Here is a 22,214-nt window from a genome sequence, read left to right on the forward strand (position 1 = left end):
TTTTGCCCCAGACATTACTTATACTAAAAATTACTCATCATTTATTTGTAATTCAAATTCAGTGGGGACTCCTGCAGTCTGTGTGGCAGTTCCAAGCCTTAATAATACTGTTTCAGCAAACAAATGGAGTTGAGGGGGTGGTTATGTTTTCCTTTGTACAGTTGGAGGTGAGGGCCAGGATGGGTAGGGTAGATGGATGGATGGTAAATAGATGCTCCTGTAGGAGAGAAAGCGTGCTGCCAAGGGACTCCGGGTGTTTCCAGGATGACCATCCGAGGAGGGTAGGGTTGCATGAGGGTGAGGTACAGTGTCTTTCAAGTGCTGGCTCCTTGGGGGAAGCGAGCCTGCAGAAAAGACAAGGGGGGACTCACTGCCCCCTGCTTCTGTCCCCTAGCTGCTCTAGTGAATCACATCCAGTTTGGGGACTGCCACATTGGAACCAGCTATAATGTGAGCTTCACCATCACTAATCACAGCCAAGCAAATGTGATACGGTTTGAATGGCCGCTTTTGGCTACTGTTTCTTTCTCCCCACAGGTAAGTGAAAGACAGTCCTTGTTTTCCACACTCCCTTAGGCCTACCCCAACCCTGACTTGGCTGTTGACCCATCCCACAGATATATGGGATGGAGTGGATGTGTCCCTCACTCACACTTGGTACCAGAAGCGTCCCCTCTGGCCTAAGAAAAGAGAGTGAGGTCGGTCAAGTCTATGGCTAGGCCAATGTTGAGAAATTCCATGGAGACCTCCATGGATGAAGACAGGTTCCAATCTTCCCATCTCTGAGTATAGACCCGTGTCACCCTCGGTGTGTATTCTTTTGAGTGTTCATCCTGCAAAAGTGGTTCATCAAAAGTTAAAATGGGGGTGGTGGGTTTTGTGGACAATAGTGATTTAGAAAATATTACAAGTTACATCTTTCTCCCAAAGATTCTCAGTCTCCTTCAGCATATTAAAACATAGTCAACTTTGTTCTACCTGGAATTTTCTGTCCCCCTTTTTTTAGCATCTCACAGCACACAGTTTATGGATTGCTGACCAAAGCTCGACATTGAATAAAGCCTAGGACAACATTGCAGCAGAGCCTCCCCTTCTGGCCAGCACTTGCTCTTTTTTTTTTTTTGGCCTTTCTGCACAGCTTGTGGGATCTTAGTTCCCCAACCAGGGATCAAACCCACACCCTCAGCAGTGTAAGTGTGGAGTCCTAACCACTGGACCACCAGGGAGTTCCCCAACACTTGCTTTTCATAGACAGTTCACTTCTGAGTTCTCAGGACTATGTGTGTATCTGTGGCCTCCTGCTTTGTTTCCACCACCAAGTCTATTCAAGCACAGCAATCTAGGAGGATGGAGGAGGGCTGGGGACCCTACTTTATCACTTTAAATATTAGTGCGCTATCAGGAAGAAGTGCTTTGCTTCCTGGAAGGATGTAAAGTGGTAGTCAAAGTAGGCAGAACTAGCTTCTCATGATCCATTTACAGACCCAGACACACACACACAGTCATGGCCTTGGGAAGTATTAACGCTTTCTTCTCCCTTCACCTCCCAGAGGAGAAAGAGTTTTTAATTTATTAGAAACATGAAAAAACTACATATATAGGACAGAGGATGAGATGGCTGGAGATGGCATCACCAACTCGATGGACATGGGTTTGGGTGGACTCCAGGAGTTGGTGATGGACAGAGAGGCCTGGCATGCTGCAATTCACGGGGTCACAAAGAGCCGGACACGACTGAGCGACTGAACTGAACTGATATATAGCATACATTTGGATATATGTATGTGCATTTATGTATGCTAAAGCACAAGTGATTTTATTCTACAGACCAAATTGGATTTCCTATATATCTGGAATACTTCAGGAAATCTCAGCCTTTTTGGTATCAGCCCTCCTTTATACTCTTAAACATTATTGAAGACCCTCAAAGAGCTATTGTTTACATGGGTTATGTCTATCATATTAGAAGTTACAACAGAGAATCTTTAAAAATATATATTTGGTCACTTAAAATATAATAACAAGCCTATTACATGGTAATATGAATGCCATATTTTTTGAAAATGGTTTTGTTTTCAAAATATTATGTGAGAAGAGTGACATTGTTTTACATTTTTACAAGACCCTCTAGTATCTGGCCTAGTAGAAGATAGCTGGATTCTTGTATTTGCTTCTGCATTCTGTCTGATGCAATATCGTAGTTCATGTGATCTGTAGGAAGAGAAGAGAGTGTGTACTCCTGTCTCTGAGTATACAATGGAGCGTATTCCATTGTATACTCATGAGAAAATGAGAATGAAAAAGTCAAATGTCATCTTAGTATTATGATGAAAATAGTGTTAACCTTGTGGACTCCTGAAAAGGTCTCAGGGCCCCCAAGGGTCATTAGATCACACTTGACAACTGCTAAGGTACTGTGTACATCTGTCCATAATTTTTACATATGATTAAGAAGTACAGATGGTTAAGAGTATGGTATCTGGCACCATCCAACCTGGATCTGAATCCAGATGTTCTAATATTAATGGTATGACCTTGAGCAACTTAACAGTTTCCTTGCCTATAAAATAGGGGTTATAACTGCACATCTATAGGGTTGTCATGGGGGTTCGTAGAATTTTATAAAGGTTTAGAATAGGACCTGAAGCATGTAACAGTTTGATAATACTAGTTTCTCATGTTTTGTTTTTATTTCTCATAGTATTGTATTGTATGAATATTTTTTTAATTGGAGTATAATTGCTTTGCAGTGTTGTGTTAATTTCTGCTGTACAATGAAGTGACTCAGCTATACGTATACTTATATCCCCTCCCTCTTGAGTTTCCCTCCCACCCTACCATCTCACCCCTCTTAAGTCATCACAGAGCACTGGGCTGAGCTCTCTGTGCTATATAGCTAGCTGCTCTTGCTTTTATGATTCTATTTCTAAGAACCTCATGTACATATTTAAGATGATCTACATATATGGTCCTGAATGATGCATTTTTCCCAGAACTTTGGCTCTGCCCCTAGAATGGCACCATCAGGCATGAAGAGTCCTCAAGATTGAATTCCCCCAAATACTAATACAAGGCTCTTCCACAGATGGGCCACCTCCACCCTGGCTGTGCCAAGGACATAGTGGTGACCATGAAGTCAGATGTGCCCATCAACCTGAAGAAGATGGGGGTCAAGTGCAAGATCTCCAAGATCATGTTTGCGCTCCCTGCAGACCAAGTGCCTGACTGGGATGACCGCATGCGGACGGTCAAGTGGATGGACGTGCCCAGAAACACTCCCGGGACTTTCACTACAAAACGAAAAGTGAGTAGGAGCACCAAGCCCCTAGTCTGACCAGGCCTGCCATGCTATCATGTTCAGTGTCTCATCATGTCGCTCTTTCATGGAAAAAAGAAACAGTCCCCATTCACCTGACCTGGGTTTCCAAAGTGGCAAACTGAACTTCCAAGCATGCCTCCTGCCATCCTCACCACGCATACCACACAAACCACTCAGCTTCGTTGGCAGAGCTTTCGTGTAAGTCTCGGTATCTAGTTTCTAGTTGAGCAAGTCCCCCCACCTTTTTCTTTTTCAGAAACCTCACAACTAGGCTTTTAGCTGCTTCCTTTTTCCCTCAGTGTCCAGAATTGGGTTAATCTCTTGTTTGGTCCATGCATGCCACTCCTTTAATTATTCCTTAGTTGGTTTCTTTTTAGTAAAACAATAAACAGAGATGAACCCACACCCAACACAGGAAGCATAACCAGGATTACCTGTGTGCTTCTCAGCCATCCCCTCCCACCAGCCGAGAGGTGGGCACCATCTCAGGATCTTGTTTGCTCGTTCCCTTGATATTTGTTTTTAGTTCTTTTTTAAGTTAACCTACGTGTTCTAAAAGGCATATTGTTTCAGTGTGGTTTTGAACTATTTTTTTTATAGGTTATGGCGTGTGGTCATCTGTGTTACTGCATTTGGATGTAGCACACCCATGTCACTGCTATGTAAATTATTATTTACCCATCCTTCTTTTGAAAATCACTTGAGGTTTGCTACCATGGACAGTATTTCTGTGAGCATTATAGTTCATGTCACATGGTGTTCATTTGCAAGAGTTTATATTCCTAAACTGAGTCACTGAAGTGGAAGTGCTGAGCCATAGGGTGTGTGAAAGCTCAGCTTTCCAAGATAATGTCCCAAGTGTTTCCATAGAAGCTCTCTGCTAGCAGGAGTATAAATTGGTACAGCCCACTTTGGACAACACAGGCATTATCTTGGAAAAACATGATACTAGTTATTTTAGTTTTGATAAGCTCTTTTGTTCCTAGATTTGTCTGCAAATATCCTCACTGTATTTATCACTTATCTTTTCACTTTCTTTAGTGTATCTTTTCATGATTATCTCCATATTGTTTTGTTCTGAAGTCTTTTGATTATTCTTGGCCCTTTATTTTTCTAAATAATTTTTGAATCCATTTAAACAAGTACTATGAAAACCCAGATGGAAACCGGATTGGAATTGGATTGTATCTATAAATCAGTTTAAGAAAATTTATCATTTTATAACATTAATTCATCAAGGTATATCTCTCTTTAGGTCTTTTTAAAGATTTTTTTTGCCTACCGCTCAGTTTCTTTAATAGTAATAAGACTCTTTAGGGTTTTTTAAATTTGTTTTTGAGTCCTTTTCTTAATATTTGTTTATTTGGCTGCATTGGGTCTTAGCTGCATCACGCAGGCTCTTTGTTATGGGATCTATTGTTGCGCTGTGAGGGCTTCTCTCTAGTTGTGGTGCGTAGGCTTTAGTTGCCTGTGGCATGTGGGACCTTAATTCCCTGACCAGTGATAGAACCTGCATCCCCTGCATTGCAGGGCGGATTCTTAACCACTGGGCCACCAGGGAAGTCCCTTGAGTCTGTTTTATTAAATCATTTTTCTAGGAATTTTCCCTTCAACTAAGTTTTCATATGTATCTTCATAAAATTATTCATAATATTTTTTTATCATGTTTAAATATCTGTAGGGTAGACAGTGATGTCTCCTTTTTCATTTGATATTGGTTATTTTTACTCTTTCTTTTATTCTTCTTGATCATTCTCACTAGAGTTTTTCTAAATCTTTTCAAATAAACAGCTTTTGGTTTCACTGATCCTCTCTGCTTTAGATTTATTTTGTTTTATTAATATCTGTTCCTGTCTTTATGATTTCTTTTATTTTTTCAACCTTTTTTGGAGTGTATCTGACCCCAAAACTCATGCCTGTGTGGTCGTGATGCTCTCAGTAGTTCCGTGTTATTCAGTTTCTTCCTTTCCCATTTATGAGTCATTTTAGATTTGACTTTATCAGGTATCCTGGAACATGGGTTTGTGGGCTGGTGCTCGCTTGCTGGGTAGGATGAAGCACTGTCTCATATCCTCGTCATTCCCGTGAAGCAGCTGGCTCTGCATTACTGAGGACATGGCTGTCTTTGTTGCAGGTGATAGAGACTGATCCCGAGCCGGCTTACTCAGTCCTAGAAGAAAACTATCGAGAACTGCAGCTGCAAATCAGTGCCCACGTGAATTTCGCCTCATATAAGTGCCTGACTACCGATGTGCACTTTAAGGAAACACTGGTTTACCAGACTCGAGTGTTTGAGTGAGTCATCAGAAGCCTTCTGACACTCTTAGAGCAGTCCTTTCATTCCGTCATTCACTCACGCAAACATTTATTCAGTGTCCATGACAGCACAGACCAGACATAACATCTGTGTAGCATGCACCAGAGGGTCTTCGTAGGTCCAAAGAAACACTCAGACCCACGAAACTATTCAAGTTCACACTTGAAATCAAGATGTAGACTTGATTCAGCTTCAGTGGGAACAGTCCTTGCAATGGTCCATATCACCACCCAACAACTGTTCTTATTGCCCAACCCTCTGCCCCAAGTGACAGCTCAGACAGTATCCATGCTGGTGGGTGTAGGGTTCATCTTAGCTTGGAAGGCCGTGACCAACAGAAGCCAACATTTCTCACAAGCACTCCAGGCTATAACTTCCAGGATTCCTGCAAGGGACCTGCCCAGTTACGAGAGTCTCTACACTCAGAGAACCCCAGTGCTATGGCTTCCCTCCAGGTATCATGATTTCTCCCAGCCCCGAAGCAAGTTAGCAATCAGGGGTCATTTTTACTGTAAACAAAGTTGTCTGATAATATAGATGATATTTCTCACTTATCAGGCTTCCACAGACACAGAACTCAAAAACTAATTCAAAGTCAAAACTGTACTTAGAAGGAGAAGGGGTTATATTAACCCTTTATTCACTCCCAGTTGGTATAGGGATGCATGGGTCCTGCTCTCAAAGAGCTCATAGTGGATGTTGGGGGAATGGGTGACAATGGTGGAATTGATGGTTACAGTCCAATGCTCTGGGTTTGCAGTAAGCGTCCCCAAAGCAGACCAAGATACGGGGAGAGACAGGTGTCTGGGAAGGCTTCCCAAAGTGGTGGACCAGCTGAACTTCAGAAGACAGATAAGAGGGGGCCAGGTGAAGAAGTGAGAAAAAGGGCCTTCAGGCAGACAGAAGGCCTGTGACTCTTCTTTGAGAATTACAAACACAAAAGTGTAAACCACTGACATTCATTTCTACTTTGTAAAAATTGGTAATTAGTTGTTCAACTCATTCTGCACTTGTGGCCCTTAATGTATCCTCTCAAATTATTATAGAACCAAAAGCTAGGAGACAGGAAATGGGATCTTCTGCTGGTGGCCATTTCACCTACAGTAAGGGTCGCCAAACTCTGGCCCATGATCCAAACTCAACAGCGGCTTATTTTTGTAGATACAGTTATGCTGTATGTTGTGTGGGCACACAGTCATGCTCATTTATCTATTATCATCCAAGGCTGCTTCCACAGCAAGGGGAACAGCTACTGCGGAGACCTCTGGCTCATGATGCCCAAAACCTTACTGTCTGACCCTTTACAGGAACGTTTGTTCACCCCTGGGCCTAAACCAAGAGTGCTTCTACTGGAAGTATCCTGTGCCACTGAGATTTCTCCCCTTCATAAAAATTTGCTTTAGCCTAAAGACCAGTGCTCATAAATTCACATAGTTCATAAATTCACACAAGCCCCTGAGGCCAAAACACTTGACTTCACGCACAACTGCATAGTCTACCTGGACTGGATATAGGGAATCTGATCCTTAAACCCCTCCCTTGGACCTATTTCCCCTGCCCCCAAGTCTCAGCTCCCACTTCTCTCCTAAAACTGGGAAGCATGTGTGTGTTTTTCTCTTGCTTGCACAACCGTTTTCTTGAATAACCCTCTTGCTGTGACTGTCTGTGATCACATTTAACAGTGACTCCAGAAAAAGCTTCTGTCTCCCAGTTCTTACCACAGAGCAGGAAAACTTGAGGCAGGACGAGGATCCGTTAATTCAGAATCTGAGACAAGTCGGTATCTCAGCCAGTGAAGACACTTCAGGCAGGGGTCAAATGATTTCTGACCATGAGGACATTGTTTCAGGGAGAAAGTGATTCGGGAAGGGAGAGGCCTTGGAGTTTGCACCCGAGGGAGATACTGTCTTCTGAATGGGTTTCGTTTCCTCTCCCATGGGAATTTTTCAGGATCACCACGATGCAGGCTGAGAGCTCAAGGCACAGTATGCCAGGGGTATATAAGACAATTGAAGTGCTAAACATCTGGATGCTTTTGCTTTTAATAGCTATGTATATATTTTTTGTGTTTTAAAGGGAACTATAATTTGAAATCACATGCTTGATTTCAAATAAAATTGCCTTTGAAGAAACATTTGGGAAACAAAGTAACTTGACTTAAAAAAAAAAAGTTAATGGTACAGATGATGTGCAGACAGGACTAAAACCATCTTCAGCATGTTTCTTACATCCATTCCCGATCTGTTTGCAGGTTTGAACTGATTAATTCAGGAAATGTGCAACTGGAATTCAACTGGATCTCAGAAGAGACAGCAAAAGCTGTCAGCTTTGCCATGCCAGACAACCAAGGTAAATGAGGTGACAGGTAAAACCCAGGGCTTGAGCTGGGTCCCCAGTTAGTAGAAGAGCCTGGTTCATGGAGAAACAAGCACTGCTCCAACCTCCCTCTTGGTAGCAAAGAAGCAGACCAGGGGCCCTCTAGCATCTGCAGAGTCAAAGGGGCCCAAGAAACTCCAGAATTGAATTCTGCCTCCCTGGGCCCCACAAGGCTGGTACCCCCTCTCACAGATCCCTCGGAGTCTTTTCTTTTAGATCTTAACCTTCTGGAAATCACAGACTCTTGGAGAAGCTGATGAGAGCTATGAGCTGACTTCCCAGCAAAACACACACCCATGCCCAATTTGCAGTTGGTGCATGTGAAGAGAACCCAACCCTTGGTGGGCAAAGTGGGCAAACCACTACTCTTTCAGTTTGGAGATTCCCAGACCTTTCCAATGAACTCTTTTTCATGGACCCCCCAGATTGTGAACCCCTGCTTTAAAGCAATGATTCTCCAAAAAATTATTTCACAGCCCATTACTCTTAAGGCAAATGACTCACAGACATCTACTTGACCCATACCCTTGAGTAAAAAGGAAAAACACTTGAAAACCTGATGTAATTAATAGAAGTATTTTTCATGAATCTCCAATGAGACGCAGCTAATTCCTCACCCCTGGGGCCCAAGGTTAAGTATACCAGCTAGGAGAGGTGAGCCCACAGACCCCATAGAGGGTGCCTAAGGACCCATATGGGTGGGCTGCCGTCACTGCCCTCCCACTGCAGTTAAGAACATCACTGGCACTCTTATCTGCCCCCAGGTTTCTCCCAAAGAGACCAGCTTAGCCAGGGCACGCCGCACACGGCCAGCACGGTGGACAGTGCCGTGGACCACTGGAACGAAACTTCCCTGCCGCCCTTCTGTGTGGAGCCCATCTCGGGCACCGTGCTAGTGGGGAAGACTCAGAAGCTCAAAGTGAAATTCTCCCCATTGGAAGTTGGAGACTTCGAGAGCAATCTCTTCTGCCAGTAAGGAGATGCGCTCCTAACCCCTCTTCTGTCCCACCGTGACCACCGTTCTTTCACCCCATCTAGAGCCCCATACTACCACATTTCCCTCTGGAGAACAAGAGGAGTCTGGTCTTTTGTACTGTTCACCAACCCTCTGTAGACCCTGCCTCCTGTCCACCTCCCCTTCCCGGTCACACACAGGATTCCACTGGGGCAACAGAATGGTGGGCAGCCAGCTGGGCTCTGGTCCTGGGGCAAGCATGGCCTTAGGAAAGCTCTCTTTTACCTTTTCTGAGGCCCAGTTTCCTCCTATGTAAAATGCAAATAACAGTACCCGCTCTGTAGAGTTGTTGTGAAAACTCAATGAGCTAATTCAAGTGAAGAGCTTAGAACAGTGCCCAGCGCACAATAAGTACAGTTGAACATTAGGTGGTAGTGGTGATGGAGGAAGTGGACCTGGAACATAGTAAAAGAGGAGCAGATGGAGTCCAGGTCCAGTTAGAGGAGAGCCGACCCAATAATATCTGGCAATGAAAGTCCCTGAGAGCTCCACGGAGGACACCCACCTTAGAGGAAGTCTGTGACTCGTGGCGTGGGGTGGCAGAGACCTATGTGAACCATGAGACCTGTGGAAAACCTGCCGTCACACTGCAGGGACCCTTCCCACATCTGGGTCACCTGAGCTCGCTGCTGGGGTTAGAGGTCTGCTCACATCGCGTTCACTTTCTCTGAGGAGCTCAGGGTAGTTTTTTGTTTTGTTTTGTTTTCTTAAGGATGCCTGGGTCCTTTTTTGTATCCCATTAGATGCCCATGAAAGAGCCCAGAGGGAAAGATTCTGTGCTGACGTTATAGCAGGGAGACTTTCTCACCATTGGTAAAGGTAGTAACTTAGGCAAGCTGTTGTTCAGTCACTCAGTCGTGTCCAACTCTCTGCAACCCCATGGACTGCAGTACGCCAGGCCTCCCTGTCCGTCACCATCTCCCGGAGCTTGCTCAAACTCATGTCCATTGAGTCGGTGATGCCATCCAACCATCTCGTCCTCTTCTCCTGCCTTCAATCTTTCCCAGCAGCAGGGTCTTTTCTGAGGCACCCAGAAGGAACCAGAATTCAGGCTCCCCATACTCAGCCCGTGCATGTATTTATCCCTGTCACGATTAATTAATGAATACCTACTATGTATCATGTACTCCTCAAGGCACTGAGGTTACATCGTCAACCAGACAGACCCATTCTTTGTGCTCATGGAGCTCACATTCTGGTCGGTGTCATATTCGTTTCCAACCACAAAAGCAAGAACTTATTAAAGAGTTAAAAATAGATCAAAATAACCTTATTCTCTCAGGATTCCTAACCTGCCCCCGGGAGAGCATGGCCCGGTCCTGTCAGCCAAAGGGCGGAGCTCCCTGCCCATCTGCCATTTTGACCTGAGAGACTCAGACTACATCGTCGGTCATCGGCGCAACCCAGACCTCCGAGGGCCTGGTGGTGGGGCTCTGGATCCAAACACCCGGGTGATTGAGTTCACCAGTGTGGGCATAGGAGGGAAGAATCTCCGGTGAGTGGTGTGGGTTTGCACTAGTTGAGTTCATATCAGTTCATCTTTCTGAAAACCCAGAGGAAGAAATTCAGGGTACCAAGCTAGACTGACATCTCGAAGCACGCTTGCTATCCTAGGGGTTGACTTTAGTGAATTGCTGCGGTGAGGAAGCGGATTTCTGTCTCCTTAGTTTGGACACTCGGGAAATTTGAAAGACATAAAACATGATCCCTGACCACCACCTAGACCACAGAGGATCAGTGAGACAGAAGGGCCCTTGGTGTTGTTATTACTCCAAAGTCCAGAACTAGAGCCACACTTGGGACCCCCAAGTGAGATGCTGTTTTTGTTTCTACGGTAACAAAGTGGCCAAAACAGTTCTGATCCCCACATAAGGGGTCTGTGCTCGGGAACAGTCTAGAGAAGTTTCTCTTAATCCTCAAGCCCCGCTCTCACTCTCTGCTGTCGTTCCTTCCCCTTGGGCAGGACCTTTACAATCCTAAACCCGACCTGTAGTGCCTACTCCTTCTCCTGGCTCTCTGAAGAAATTGAAAGTCTCCAGAACCCTCCAGCCTTCATGTGCCTTACAGAAAAGGGCCTCATCCTCCCTGAAAAGAAAGCTGAGGTATGTGTGAATGGGGACCTCTTGACCCAGGGCTTTACTCATCCCATCCCCCTCTGCAGGGCAGGCGTGCTGCAGAACATGGGTGGAATTGGGGAGAACAGCTGGAGGGTGTGTCCATCAACAAGTTTCTTGGGTGGTTACTGTGTGTTAGCCAGTCCTCATGAACGGGACAAACCTCAGCCGTCTTGGTTGGCCATAGAGAAACAAAGAGCTCTAGTATTTGAAGTTTTAAAAATTGATATTTTAAAAGCAAGGAAAAGAGAGCTGGACACCAGTGCCTGGGGACTCTAGGACTCACACAATAGCAAGGAGCCGAGTTGTTTTTGTCCAGGGACTGACAGCCGTGAAAGAACAGAGATGTATCTTTGCTTGTTCGGGCCAAAGGGCAAAACAGAAAAGCAGAGTCATGCCCCATGGTTTAATCCTAATGTCCACACAGTGATTTAGGGCAGAGGGTCAGATTTAAAGAAATACAAACTTGCTGGCCAAAGCAGCTCTGTGGGCCCCATGTCCTGTAAATTCTACAGAGAATATTGGGGGCAGAAATAAATCCATGAAACAAAGATTACGAATTGAGATGCCTTCAGAAAGATCGTAAAAATGGAGAGCACAGGCCAGGGGTCAATGACAGGGAATGGTGGGCACAAGGGTCGGCTGGCCACAGTGCTTCTCTGGGGACAAATCACCACACAGAGCAGTGAGCCCAGGGTTGCCAGTTCTCCCGAACTTTTCAGGAAAATTCCAAATTCTACCTGAATCTTTCCATTTTTACATGCCATCCCAAGACGTGGCAGCCTAGCCTGCAGAGCCTTAGAAATAGAAATGAGCGGGGCAGAAGCCTGTAGAAGTACTTGGTGGGCTGGGCAAACAGACATGGATGTTACTGGTACAGCCAAACTCACATGCCCTTACAAAGACAGGGGAAAGGAAGTGATGACCTGGCAATGTCACCCGGCACAACCCCAGGGCTGGCACGCCTTTAAGGTACGTGGAGGAAACACATAGAAGTGCCTCTAACCACTGTGCTCCAAACTGTCTTCTTAGGTTATCTTCCAGTTCACACCTTCCCATCTGGACATCTCGGAGGCATTCTGGACTTTCTTAATCCCTGAACACAATATCACAGTCCCTTTCCTGCTGGTAGGCAAAGCCACTGACCCTCTCATCAATTTTGACAAGTCACATATCAACTTCAGTTGTCTCCTCATTGGTAAGGCTGCCCCGCTGGTTTATATTTTATTTATTTATTTTTATTCTTAAAAAAAATTTTTTTTTTTCATTTATTTTTATTAGTTGGAGGCTAATTACTTTACAATATTGAAGTGGGTTTTGTCATACATTGACATGAATCAGCCATGGAGTTACATGTATCCCCATTCCGATCCCCCCCTCCCACCTCCCTCTCCACCCGATTCCTCTGGGTCTTCCCGGTGCACCAGGCCCGAGCACTTGTCTCATGCATCCCACCTGGGCTGGTGATCTGTTTCACTGTAGATAATATACATGTTTCTATCCTGTTCTTTCGAAACATCCCACCCTCGCCTTCTCCTACAGAGTCCAAAAGTCTGTTCTGTATATCTGTGTCTCTTTTTCTGTTTTGCATATAGGGTTATCGTTACCATCTTTCTAAATTCCATAAATATGTGTTAGTATGCTGTAATGTTCTTTATCTTTCTGGCTTACTTCACTCTGTATAATGGGCTCCAGTTTCATCCATCTCATTAGAACTGATTCAAATGAATTCTTTTTAACGGCTGAGTAATATTCCATGGTGTATATGTACCACAGCTTCCTTATCCATTCATCTGCTGATGGGCATCTAGGTTGCTTCCATGTCCTGGCTATTATAAACAGTGCTGTGATGAACATTGGGGTGCATGTGTCTCTTTCAGATCTGGTTTCCTCGGTGTGTATGCCCAGGAGTGGTATTGCTGGGTCATATGGCAGTTCTATTTCCAGTTTTTTAAGAAATCTCCACACTGGTTTATATTTTAGAGTTGGCATGACCTGTGGGGGAGGGGTGTTCCCCCTAGCAGAGGACTTCTTTCTTCCCGGTATCTTCTAGAAGTGTGTCAGAGGGCCTCTTTTTGCTATTCACAGGGCCACAGAATATTTAACCTCTCAATCTAATTTCCATCAAGTGTCTTCTAAACCCACACACTGATAACCTAAGAACATTGAGGAAGCTTGTTGCAGAGCCTCCTCGGAAGATTCCTGTGGGGTCTGGATTGACTAGTTTATCCCCAGAGCCCCATATTAGCCCCATCCTACCTGCGTGTGCCCCCAGACTGTGGGCCACCGTGGTCACATTCCTCTGCCATCCTTTCTCACTCTTGCCCCATTCAACAAATATTGTTGAGCCCCTCATGTGAGCCAGGCCCTCTTCTGTGAGCTGGGAATGCAGTGGACAAAGCCCATGTCCCGATCTTCATGATGGCTGCATTCTAGTAGCAGGAAGCAGGCTACCAAGGAATGGAAAGGTGAAATATGTAGCATGTCAGCTGTGGATAAGTGTTCCAAAGAATAAAGTAGGGTAGGGGGAAAGGAGTGCCAGCGGGCAGTGGGAACGTGACATTTGAGCAGAAACTTGAAATAAAGGAAGTGATGGGCAAGTCCCCTATAACACTGTGACTCTGTCACATGGATGTGATGTTTTGTGTATGTGTGTGAGAGAGAGAAATACAACTGAAGTCAGAGGATTTGTTTTAGTAATTCGTTCAACTAGTTATAAAATTAGCATTCTTTGTAAGTCAACCAATGTGGTGTTGTATAAGGAAAAATGTAATAATCACTCCCCACCTCCCTCATTTTTCCCTTTCCATCAGAGGAAACCAGTGTGAACAGTATGATGTGTATTATTTCCATACATTTCTTACACTGATACATATAATAGATAGGAGGAGATTGTGGCATTTAATCAGGTTTTGAACAAGTAAGTGAGCAATGTAGCGTAAGAATAACAACAAGACAATTTAATCTAGGAATGCAGTGATGGTGCATTTCAATGTAATTATTACATCATCAGATTAAAGAAGAACCAGGTATTGGCGTATACCAAAGAATCATTGCTAAAAATTCAGCAGACATTCTCAACAAAAACTCTAGTAGTAAAATAGGAATAGAGGGGGAAAACTTGAATAAAGATTAACCAAAATCAAGAGGCAAGTATTATCTGGTAATAAACCACTGAAGTTACTTCAGTTAGAGTCAGGAATTAGGTAAGAATGGTCATTGTCACTGTCATTATTGGACACTTTGTTAGTGACTTTAGCAAGTACAATAAAATAAGAAAATTAAATAATTGGCATAAACATTGGGGAAAAAAAGAGACAAAATTGTCTCATTTATGCTATTGCTAATGATGCCATACATAGATAAGCTCAAGAGACTCTAGAGAAAAGCAAAACAAACTTCTAGAATCAGCAAGATAATTTAGGAAGTAGATGTTTGCAAGTTGTTTGCAAAAATCAATGGTTTCTCTTTCTTTTAGCAATAAGCACCTAGAAACAAACAGAAAATTCCGTTCAATACTGATAAGACGTATATAATAGCCAAGGATAAATGTCACAAGAAAAGCACAGGACCTATATGAATAAAAGTATAAAGTCTTATTGAAATGCCCTCAAACAAAATCTGAACATTTGTCCATTCTCCCAAAAATTAAATGCAAATTTAATCAAGCTCTAAATAAAATCCCAGCTATTGTTGTCTGATAAAACACAGGATGCACAGTTTAATTTGAATTTCAGATAACAAGGAATGATTGTTTAGTATAAGTCTGTCCCATGCAATATTTGGGACATACTTATACTATAAAAATTGTTTGCTAAACTTGACAGTCTTAGTCCTAAAGGATTGAGGTGAGGGCAGAATTTGGTAAAATGATTCTAAAGTTTGTGTGGAAAAAATAAATGCTCCACAGTAGTCAAAGAAAGTAAGAAAAAGCAAACTAGTGACAAGAGATATGTTAGTCAGGACACCCATGACACATCTGAAGTCTAATTCAAGAGAGTCCGATGCACAGATGATTCATGGATCATCTGAGCGGAGGGGCCTACCTACCCCCATTAACAAAAGCAGGAAGGCGTTGAGCCTAAAGGAGCAAAAAGGATCCCAGGAGAGCTACAGCCCAGGCTGAGTGGCCACCTACGAGGAGCAGACAGTTGATGGGGCATAGTTCTAGAAGGAAGAGCTGGAGCGCCTTGAGAGGAAGAACACTTGTAGAGTAAAAAGAAGGAAGAGGGGTAGCCACAGGCTCAGGAGCGTGGAAGAGGGAAGAAAAGAAACTGGAGACTCCCTTCTGAGCAGGCTTCCTCTCGCCTGCTGAGGCATGTCAGGAGCAGGCACGAGGCCTCCTCTGAGGGTAGTGTTTCCTCCTCAGGCAGAGAAGCCAGGGAGACTGTGAAGATCATCAACAAGGAAGAGCAGGAGTTCCATTTTGCCTTCCAGGACACCTCCCGGTATTCTGAAGGTTTCAGCAACAGCCTGGTTGTATGTCCCATGGAAGGCTGGGTCCCCCCACTGTCCAGGTAAATAGAAAGGAAGCCCCCCAGGACTGCCCTTGCCCATATGGCAGGGGTCCGAGGCTGACTAGCCAGGAGAATCAGGTTCCTTTAGAGTGCCCCATCTCTGAAGTCTTTCCCAACTCAAAAATTTGGAGCTTCCCAGGTGAAGCTAATGGTAAAGAACCCACTTGCCAGTGTAGGAGACATAAGAGATGTGGGTTTGATCCCTGGGTCAGGAAGATCTCCTGGAGGAGGGCATGGCAACCCTTTCCAGTATTCTTGCCTGGAGAATCCCATAGACAGAGGAGGCTGGCAGGCTACAGTCCATAGCGTCACAAAGAGTCAGATATTACTGAAGCATCTTAGCAGAGTGCCCCATCTCTGAAGTCTCTGCCAACTCTAAAATTGAGATATTAGTTTCATCTCTGTCCTGCTTATCCCCTGTTGGTAATTTTCATCATGAGTCGTAGAATACTGAGAACTTTAAGCACTTTTTCTCAGTATTTTCTTATGCTTATATTCTTTTCCATACTATACACTGTGTTTGCGAATCCCTAAAGCAGTAGCCTGCCATGCCTGGCAAACTTTCAGAATTCACCCTGATTTGGAGTTATGCTGCCTTCCCCTCCTAGTGCATGATGATCCATTGGGCTTATCTTCTTCAACTTCTTTAACAGATTAGTCTAGTTGCCCAATCTGCTGTCGTCTTCCCCAACCAGGTTCCCAATTGATATTTTCTTCACACCAAAGAAAGAAGGAGATGTGAACTTTAATTTGATCTGCAATGTGAAAAAGAAAGCCCACCCTCTGACCTTAAATGTCAAGGCTGAGGGCTACTCTGTGAACATGGAGGTCAAATGCAAGGACAGGAACGGCTGCATCACTCTCCTGACTCCCAACCAGACCACCACTGTCAACTTCTATGAGGTAAAGGTGTGAGAGGGCCCTGCTCTCTCTGCTTCCACACTGGCTGGGAAAAGCAGTGCACGGGAGCGTTAGTTGAAGCTCTGTTTCAAATGCCAGGGAGATCAGGAGAACAGAGACGTGCCAACAGCAGCTCCATCCCCAGAATGTGTATGGTTTTGATGTGAAAAGAAAGCTTTTCACATGGTAAGATAAGAAAGCTTTTCTTATTTTACTTTTCAAGGGGCGGAGAGATGGTAGGCAAGGGGAAGAATGCTTATCTTATACATGAAGGAGGTTTTGTTACCAAGTGAGCTCTAAGAATTCAGCTGTCATCTTCCTCTTCAGAAAGAAGGACTCCAGCACTTTGTAGCTCCTGCTGGATTCTGGCTGCATTATGCTAATGATACTCACTCAGCTCACTAACATCATGGGCTGTCGCTGCTTCCCAAAGGGTATTTCCCCCAACACGTTATATACCCTGACCCCAGAGAAGGGAACCATAGTTTGTACTCACTCAACATACAACTCTGTTCTCCTTCAGGTGGAACTGAATGAGTATGTCCAGTGTGAATTCAGTTTTATCAACACTGGAAAGTTCAACTTCAGCTTCCAGGCAGAGCTGTCCGGCCCCAGATCCCTGCTACAGTACTTGGAGTTTTCACCCATTGATGGCAGTGTGGACGTGGGGCAGAGTGCACACGCCTCCCTGTCTTTCCAGCCATTAAAGAAATGTGTCTTGAAGGGTCTGGAACTCAAAATCAAGGTGAGGCATTTAACATTGTCCAACACTGAACGTGCTCACAGCATTCTGTCTTGAGAACTGTGTCCAATGTCCACCCTTAGCTGCAAGGCAGGATGGGAAGTCAAGCATGTTTCCCAGGCAAGTTGGCAGCCAACTGGAGTCCTGCTAATGAGGAAGCCCCAGGAAGCAGATGTTGGGTGGGAACTGACAGGTCTCTGCACACCCCTCTGCCTTCGAGCTGAAGTATTCCTGCAATGATTCAAGAGCCAATGTGGGGCCTGGTTGCAGAGTCATCCACCTTGGTTTCCGTAAAGAAACTTAGAGCCTATTAATCAGAATCTCTGTAGAGATTCTGCACATAGAGTCCTGGGACCTGAATTCTTTTAAAGCACCTGACTGCTTCCCTCCTTCTCCTGAGGGTGTAAGGGCCCTTTCCTCTCACTTCTCCCTGTCATCTCCACTGGACATTCTCTCCCCCACAGATCAGCCACGGTCCAACATTTACGTGCACCATCTCAGGCTTTGCTGTGAGCCCAGCTGTCCATTTCTCCTTCACCAGCTACAACTTTGGCACCTGCTTCATCTACCAAGCTGGCATGCCCCCATACAAGCAAACCCTGCTTGTCACCAACAAGGAAGAGACAGCTATGAGGTAAGCAGACTTCCCAGAACTTCCAGATGATTCTGCCACTCCTGTGGGTTCTACAGCCTCCACACAGCTGAGGTCCTGCCAAGACAGAGAAAGGATTATAAGAGAGCCTTTAGCACAGGTGGGCATGAATCCTGAGTATCCTTTCCTCACTGCTAATACTGATATTTGGATAGCCATGAACTACTCTGCTAAAAAAGAAGACAAAATCCTCTTCTGGAAGTGAGGAGGACAATGCCAGGTGTCCTGACAAGAGGCTTGATGACTTGCATTTATTTTCCCCACATAATAAATGTGGGGGAGAAGGCAATGGCAATCCACTCCAGTACTCTTGCCTGGAAAATCCCTTGGACGGAGGTGCCTGGTGGGCTGCGGTCCATGGGGTCACTGGGAGTTGGACACAACTGAGTGACTTCACTTTCACTTTTCACTTTCATGCATTGGAGAAGGAAATGGCAACCCACTCCAATGTTCTTGCCTGGAGAATCCCAGGGACGGGGGAGCCTGGTGGGTTGCCATCTATGGGGTCTCACAGAGTCGGACATGACTGAAGTGGCTTAGCAGCAATAAATGTGGAAACTCAGGTTTGGAGAGTTAAAAAGCTAATTACTTGGGCCAGTGAACTTGCAGTAAAGGCAGATCTATACTGAGCCTTAGCCTTCTGATTCAAATCCAGCCGCTCTGTACCATCCCTGTGTAGAGTGTTCCAATCCAGATTTCTGGGCTTTATTCCAGACCTAACAAAACGGAATCTCCAGAGACAGGCCCAGAGACCTGTGTTTATTAGAAGTTCTCTAGATCAGTGCGCTGCAACTGAACTGAAAGTTCAGTTTCAGAAAAGTTGTCTTATCTGCAGTGTCCAATATGGTGACCTGTAGCTACATGTGGCTCTGGAGCCCTTGAAATGTGCCTAATGCCACCAAGGAACAGGATTTTTTATTTTAATTAATTTTAATTTAATAACCACGTGTCTAGTGGCTACCATATAAAATATCAAATAGCACAGGTTCAAATCCCAGTTCTTCCCTAGCTATGTGACCTCGAGCAAATGTTTTTTTTTGCTTTTTTAAAAAAATTAATTTTTATTGGAACATAGTTGTTTTACAGTGTTGTATTGGTTTCTGCCGTATAGCAAAGTAAATCAGCTGTATGTGTATATACATCCCCTCTTTTTTGGATTTCCTTCCCATTCAGATCCCTGCAGAGCATTTAATGTAGTTCCTTGTGCTATACAGAAGGTTCTCATTGGTTGTCTGTTTTCTATATAGTAGTGGGTATGTGTCAATCCCAATCTCCCAGTTCATCCCACCCACCCTTTCCTCCATTGGTATCCATACATTTATTACCTACATCTGTGTCTCTATTTCCACTTTGCAAAAAATGTTCATCAGTATCATGTTTCTAGGTTCCACATATAATATAGAATTTTTTTTCTCTTTCTGTATGACAGTCTCTAGGTCCATCCGCATTTCTGCAAAGGGCACAGTTTGGTTCCTTATCACAACTGAGTAATATTCCATTGTGCATGTGTACCACATCTTCTGTATCCATTCCTCTGTGGATGGGCATTTAGGTTGCTTGCATGTCCTAGCTATTGTAAGTAGTGCTGCTATGCACGTTGGGGTGCTTGTGTCTATTTGTTTGTGTTTTTTTTTCATTTATTTTTATTAGTTGGAGGCTAATTACCTTACAATATTATAGTGATTTTTGCCATACATTGACATGAATCAGCCATGGATTTACATGTGTTCCCCATCCCAATCCCCCCTGCCACCTCCCTCCCCATCCCATCCCTCTGGGTCTCCCCAGTGCACCAGCCCCGAGCACTTGTCTCATGCATCCAACCTGGGCTGGCAATCTGTTTCACCCTTGATAGTATACTTGTTTCAATGCTATTCTCTCAGAACATCCCACCCTCACCTTGTTTTTTTTTAAGTCCTTATTGAATTTTTCATAGTATTGCTTCTGTTTTATTTTTTGGTTTTTTGGCCACAAGACATGTGGAGTCTTAGCTCCCTGGCCACTAATGGAGTCTGCACCCCCTGCGTTGGAAAGTGAAGTCTTAACTGCTGGACTGCCAGGGAAGTCCCTATCTTTTTGAATTATGGTTTTCTCCGAATCTATGCATAGGAGTCATATGGTGGACCCATTTCTGGGTCATATGGGTGGTTCTATTTTTGGATTTTTAAGGAACCTCTATTCTGTTCTCCATAGTGGCTGTATAAATTTATATTCCCACCAACAGTGTAAGAGTTCCCTTTTCTCCACACCCTCTTCAGCATTTATTGTTAGTATTATTTTTTGATGATGGGTATTCTGACCCGTGTGAGGTGATATCTCATTGTAGTTTTGATTTGCATTTCTCTAATAATTAGTAATGTTGAACATCTTTTCATGTGTTGTTGGCCATCTGTATATCTTCTTTGGAGAAATATCTATTTAGGTCTTCCACCCATTTTTTGATTGGTTTGGGTTTTTTTTTTATATATATTGAACTGCATGAGCTTTGGAGACTAATAATCCCTTGTCTGTTGCTTAATTTGTGAATATATTCTCCCATTCTGATGGTTGTCTTTTCGTTTTATTTAGGGTTTCATTTACTGTGCAAGTGTTTTTAAGTTTAATTAAGTCCCATTTGTTTATTTTTGTTTTTATTTTCATTACTTTAGGAGGTGGGTCAAAAAAAGATCTTGCTGTGGTTCATGTCAAAGAGTGTTCTTCCTGTGTTTTCCTCTAAGAGTTTTATAGCATCCAGCCTTGTGTTTAGGTCTTTATAAACTCTCTGTGCCTCCGTCTCCTTGTCTGAATTGGGGGATAATAATAGTACCTCCCCATGGGTTATTAGGAGGGTTAATTAGTTAATTTAGAGAGAGTACTTAGTGCCTGGAACATAGGAAATGCTCAGTTATTTTTATCTGCTGCTACTTTTGTGGGAGTGATACTGGTGGTGATGACGATTCTCCTGAATGTTACATTACAGGAGTGTCATGTAATTTTAAATACTAATTTAAAATCTTATCTGCCTATATTCCTTCTTGCCTAATTTAATTGAATCTGACTCTGACTTTGTTTCAGGCATTATACTCTATTTACTGCCTTAGCTAGAGTCCTTCTCTAAATACTTGGAAGACAGACGAGGAGGGATTGTAATGGAGGTCTAGGTGCTTCCCATCCACAGATGCAGCGGGGTGGACGTGATCTTTGAAGGTCCCTTCTTGTTGAGCTATTAGTAATAATCATAACAGTAGCTCACCTTTAGGAATGTTTCCTCTGAGCCTTTAGTGGCTGACTTAGTCACTTTATCTCGTTTAATCCTCACAGCAGCTTCATGAGGAAGAGATCACTACTCTCATTTTGCAGGTGAGGCAACAGGGACCCAGACAGGCTGAGTAACTGTTCTCGGGTCACATGGAAGTTAGGGCTGAAGCCTGGATCCACACGCTTGTCTGACTCTGGACACATCCTCCTCCCCGCTGTGCTTTCCCACCCAGTTACTCCAGGAGGCACACCCTTCTTCCAGGAAGCTGCCACACCATGAGCTGCATTATCAAGGAAGAGGGGGTGAAGAGAGTGAAAGGAACACTGGGTCAAAGGTCATGAGACTGCCTCTGAGGCCTGGTTCTGCCAAGGTCTCAGACTGTGATCTGGGGGAAGTGACTCAGTCATGCCCAGGGGACTGTAGGCTGGACCACTGCTGCAGTCCCTTCCAGCCCTGAAATCCCAACTCCAGGACAACACGGCAGGACATCCCGCAGTGGGTCCAGCTCAGAGAAGCAAGGGGCTCATTCCCTCTATGTCAGCCGTTCGAGAGCTCACACAGCTTCCTTCTGATTTCCTCCAGTTTGGATTGTTTGTACACCAACACCAGCCACCTCGAGGTGAACTTCCGAGTCGATGTGATAAAGCCAGGAAAGACACTGGAGATCCCCATCACCTTTTATCCTCGAGAAACTATCAGTTATCGAGAACTCATCCCCTTTGAAATCAATGGGCTCTCCCAGCAAGTAGTTGAAATCAAAGGGAAAGGAACGGAAATGAAGGTAAGCGACAGTTGGGGGGATCATCGGGCTTGGCACCCCCACTTCTTGCCCTTCTCAGCCACCTTTGCCCACCTGAGCCCACACTCCTCTGACTCCATGTCTCCTGCCCCCTAGCTGCTCTGTCAGAGGTCAGCCAGTCCCATCAAGGCAGATCAGACCCAAGAGAATCACATAGATCTTGCCAGTACCAAACATTACTGTGTCAAAGGATACAAGTAACCACAGGCGCTGCAGAAGCATTCT

The 22,214-nt window shown here is 44.4% G+C and overlaps 1 protein-coding gene across 1 annotated transcript in view; it reads left to right on the plus strand.

Moving 5' to 3' along the window:
• Positions 1 to 22,214, plus strand: part of HYDIN (HYDIN axonemal central pair apparatus protein) — a 501,386-nt gene that overhangs the window by 464,906 nt on the left and 14,266 nt on the right. The window contains 13 exon segments of the mRNA XM_061138904.1: positions 395 to 537; positions 3,086 to 3,304; positions 5,454 to 5,614; positions 7,888 to 7,985; positions 8,777 to 8,984; positions 10,310 to 10,522; positions 10,991 to 11,129; positions 12,174 to 12,339; positions 15,511 to 15,658; positions 16,354 to 16,561; positions 17,082 to 17,303; positions 17,765 to 17,934; positions 21,773 to 21,971. Coding sequence (XP_060994887.1) covers positions 395 to 537; positions 3,086 to 3,304; positions 5,454 to 5,614; positions 7,888 to 7,985; positions 8,777 to 8,984; positions 10,310 to 10,522; positions 10,991 to 11,129; positions 12,174 to 12,339; positions 15,511 to 15,658; positions 16,354 to 16,561; positions 17,082 to 17,303; positions 17,765 to 17,934; positions 21,773 to 21,971 — 2,294 coding nt within the window.

The sequence above is a fragment of the Dama dama genome, chromosome 4, assembly GCF_033118175.1.
Source record: "Dama dama isolate Ldn47 chromosome 4, ASM3311817v1, whole genome shotgun sequence".
In the NCBI taxonomy this organism is placed as follows: Eukaryota; Metazoa; Chordata; class Mammalia; order Artiodactyla; family Cervidae; genus Dama; species Dama dama.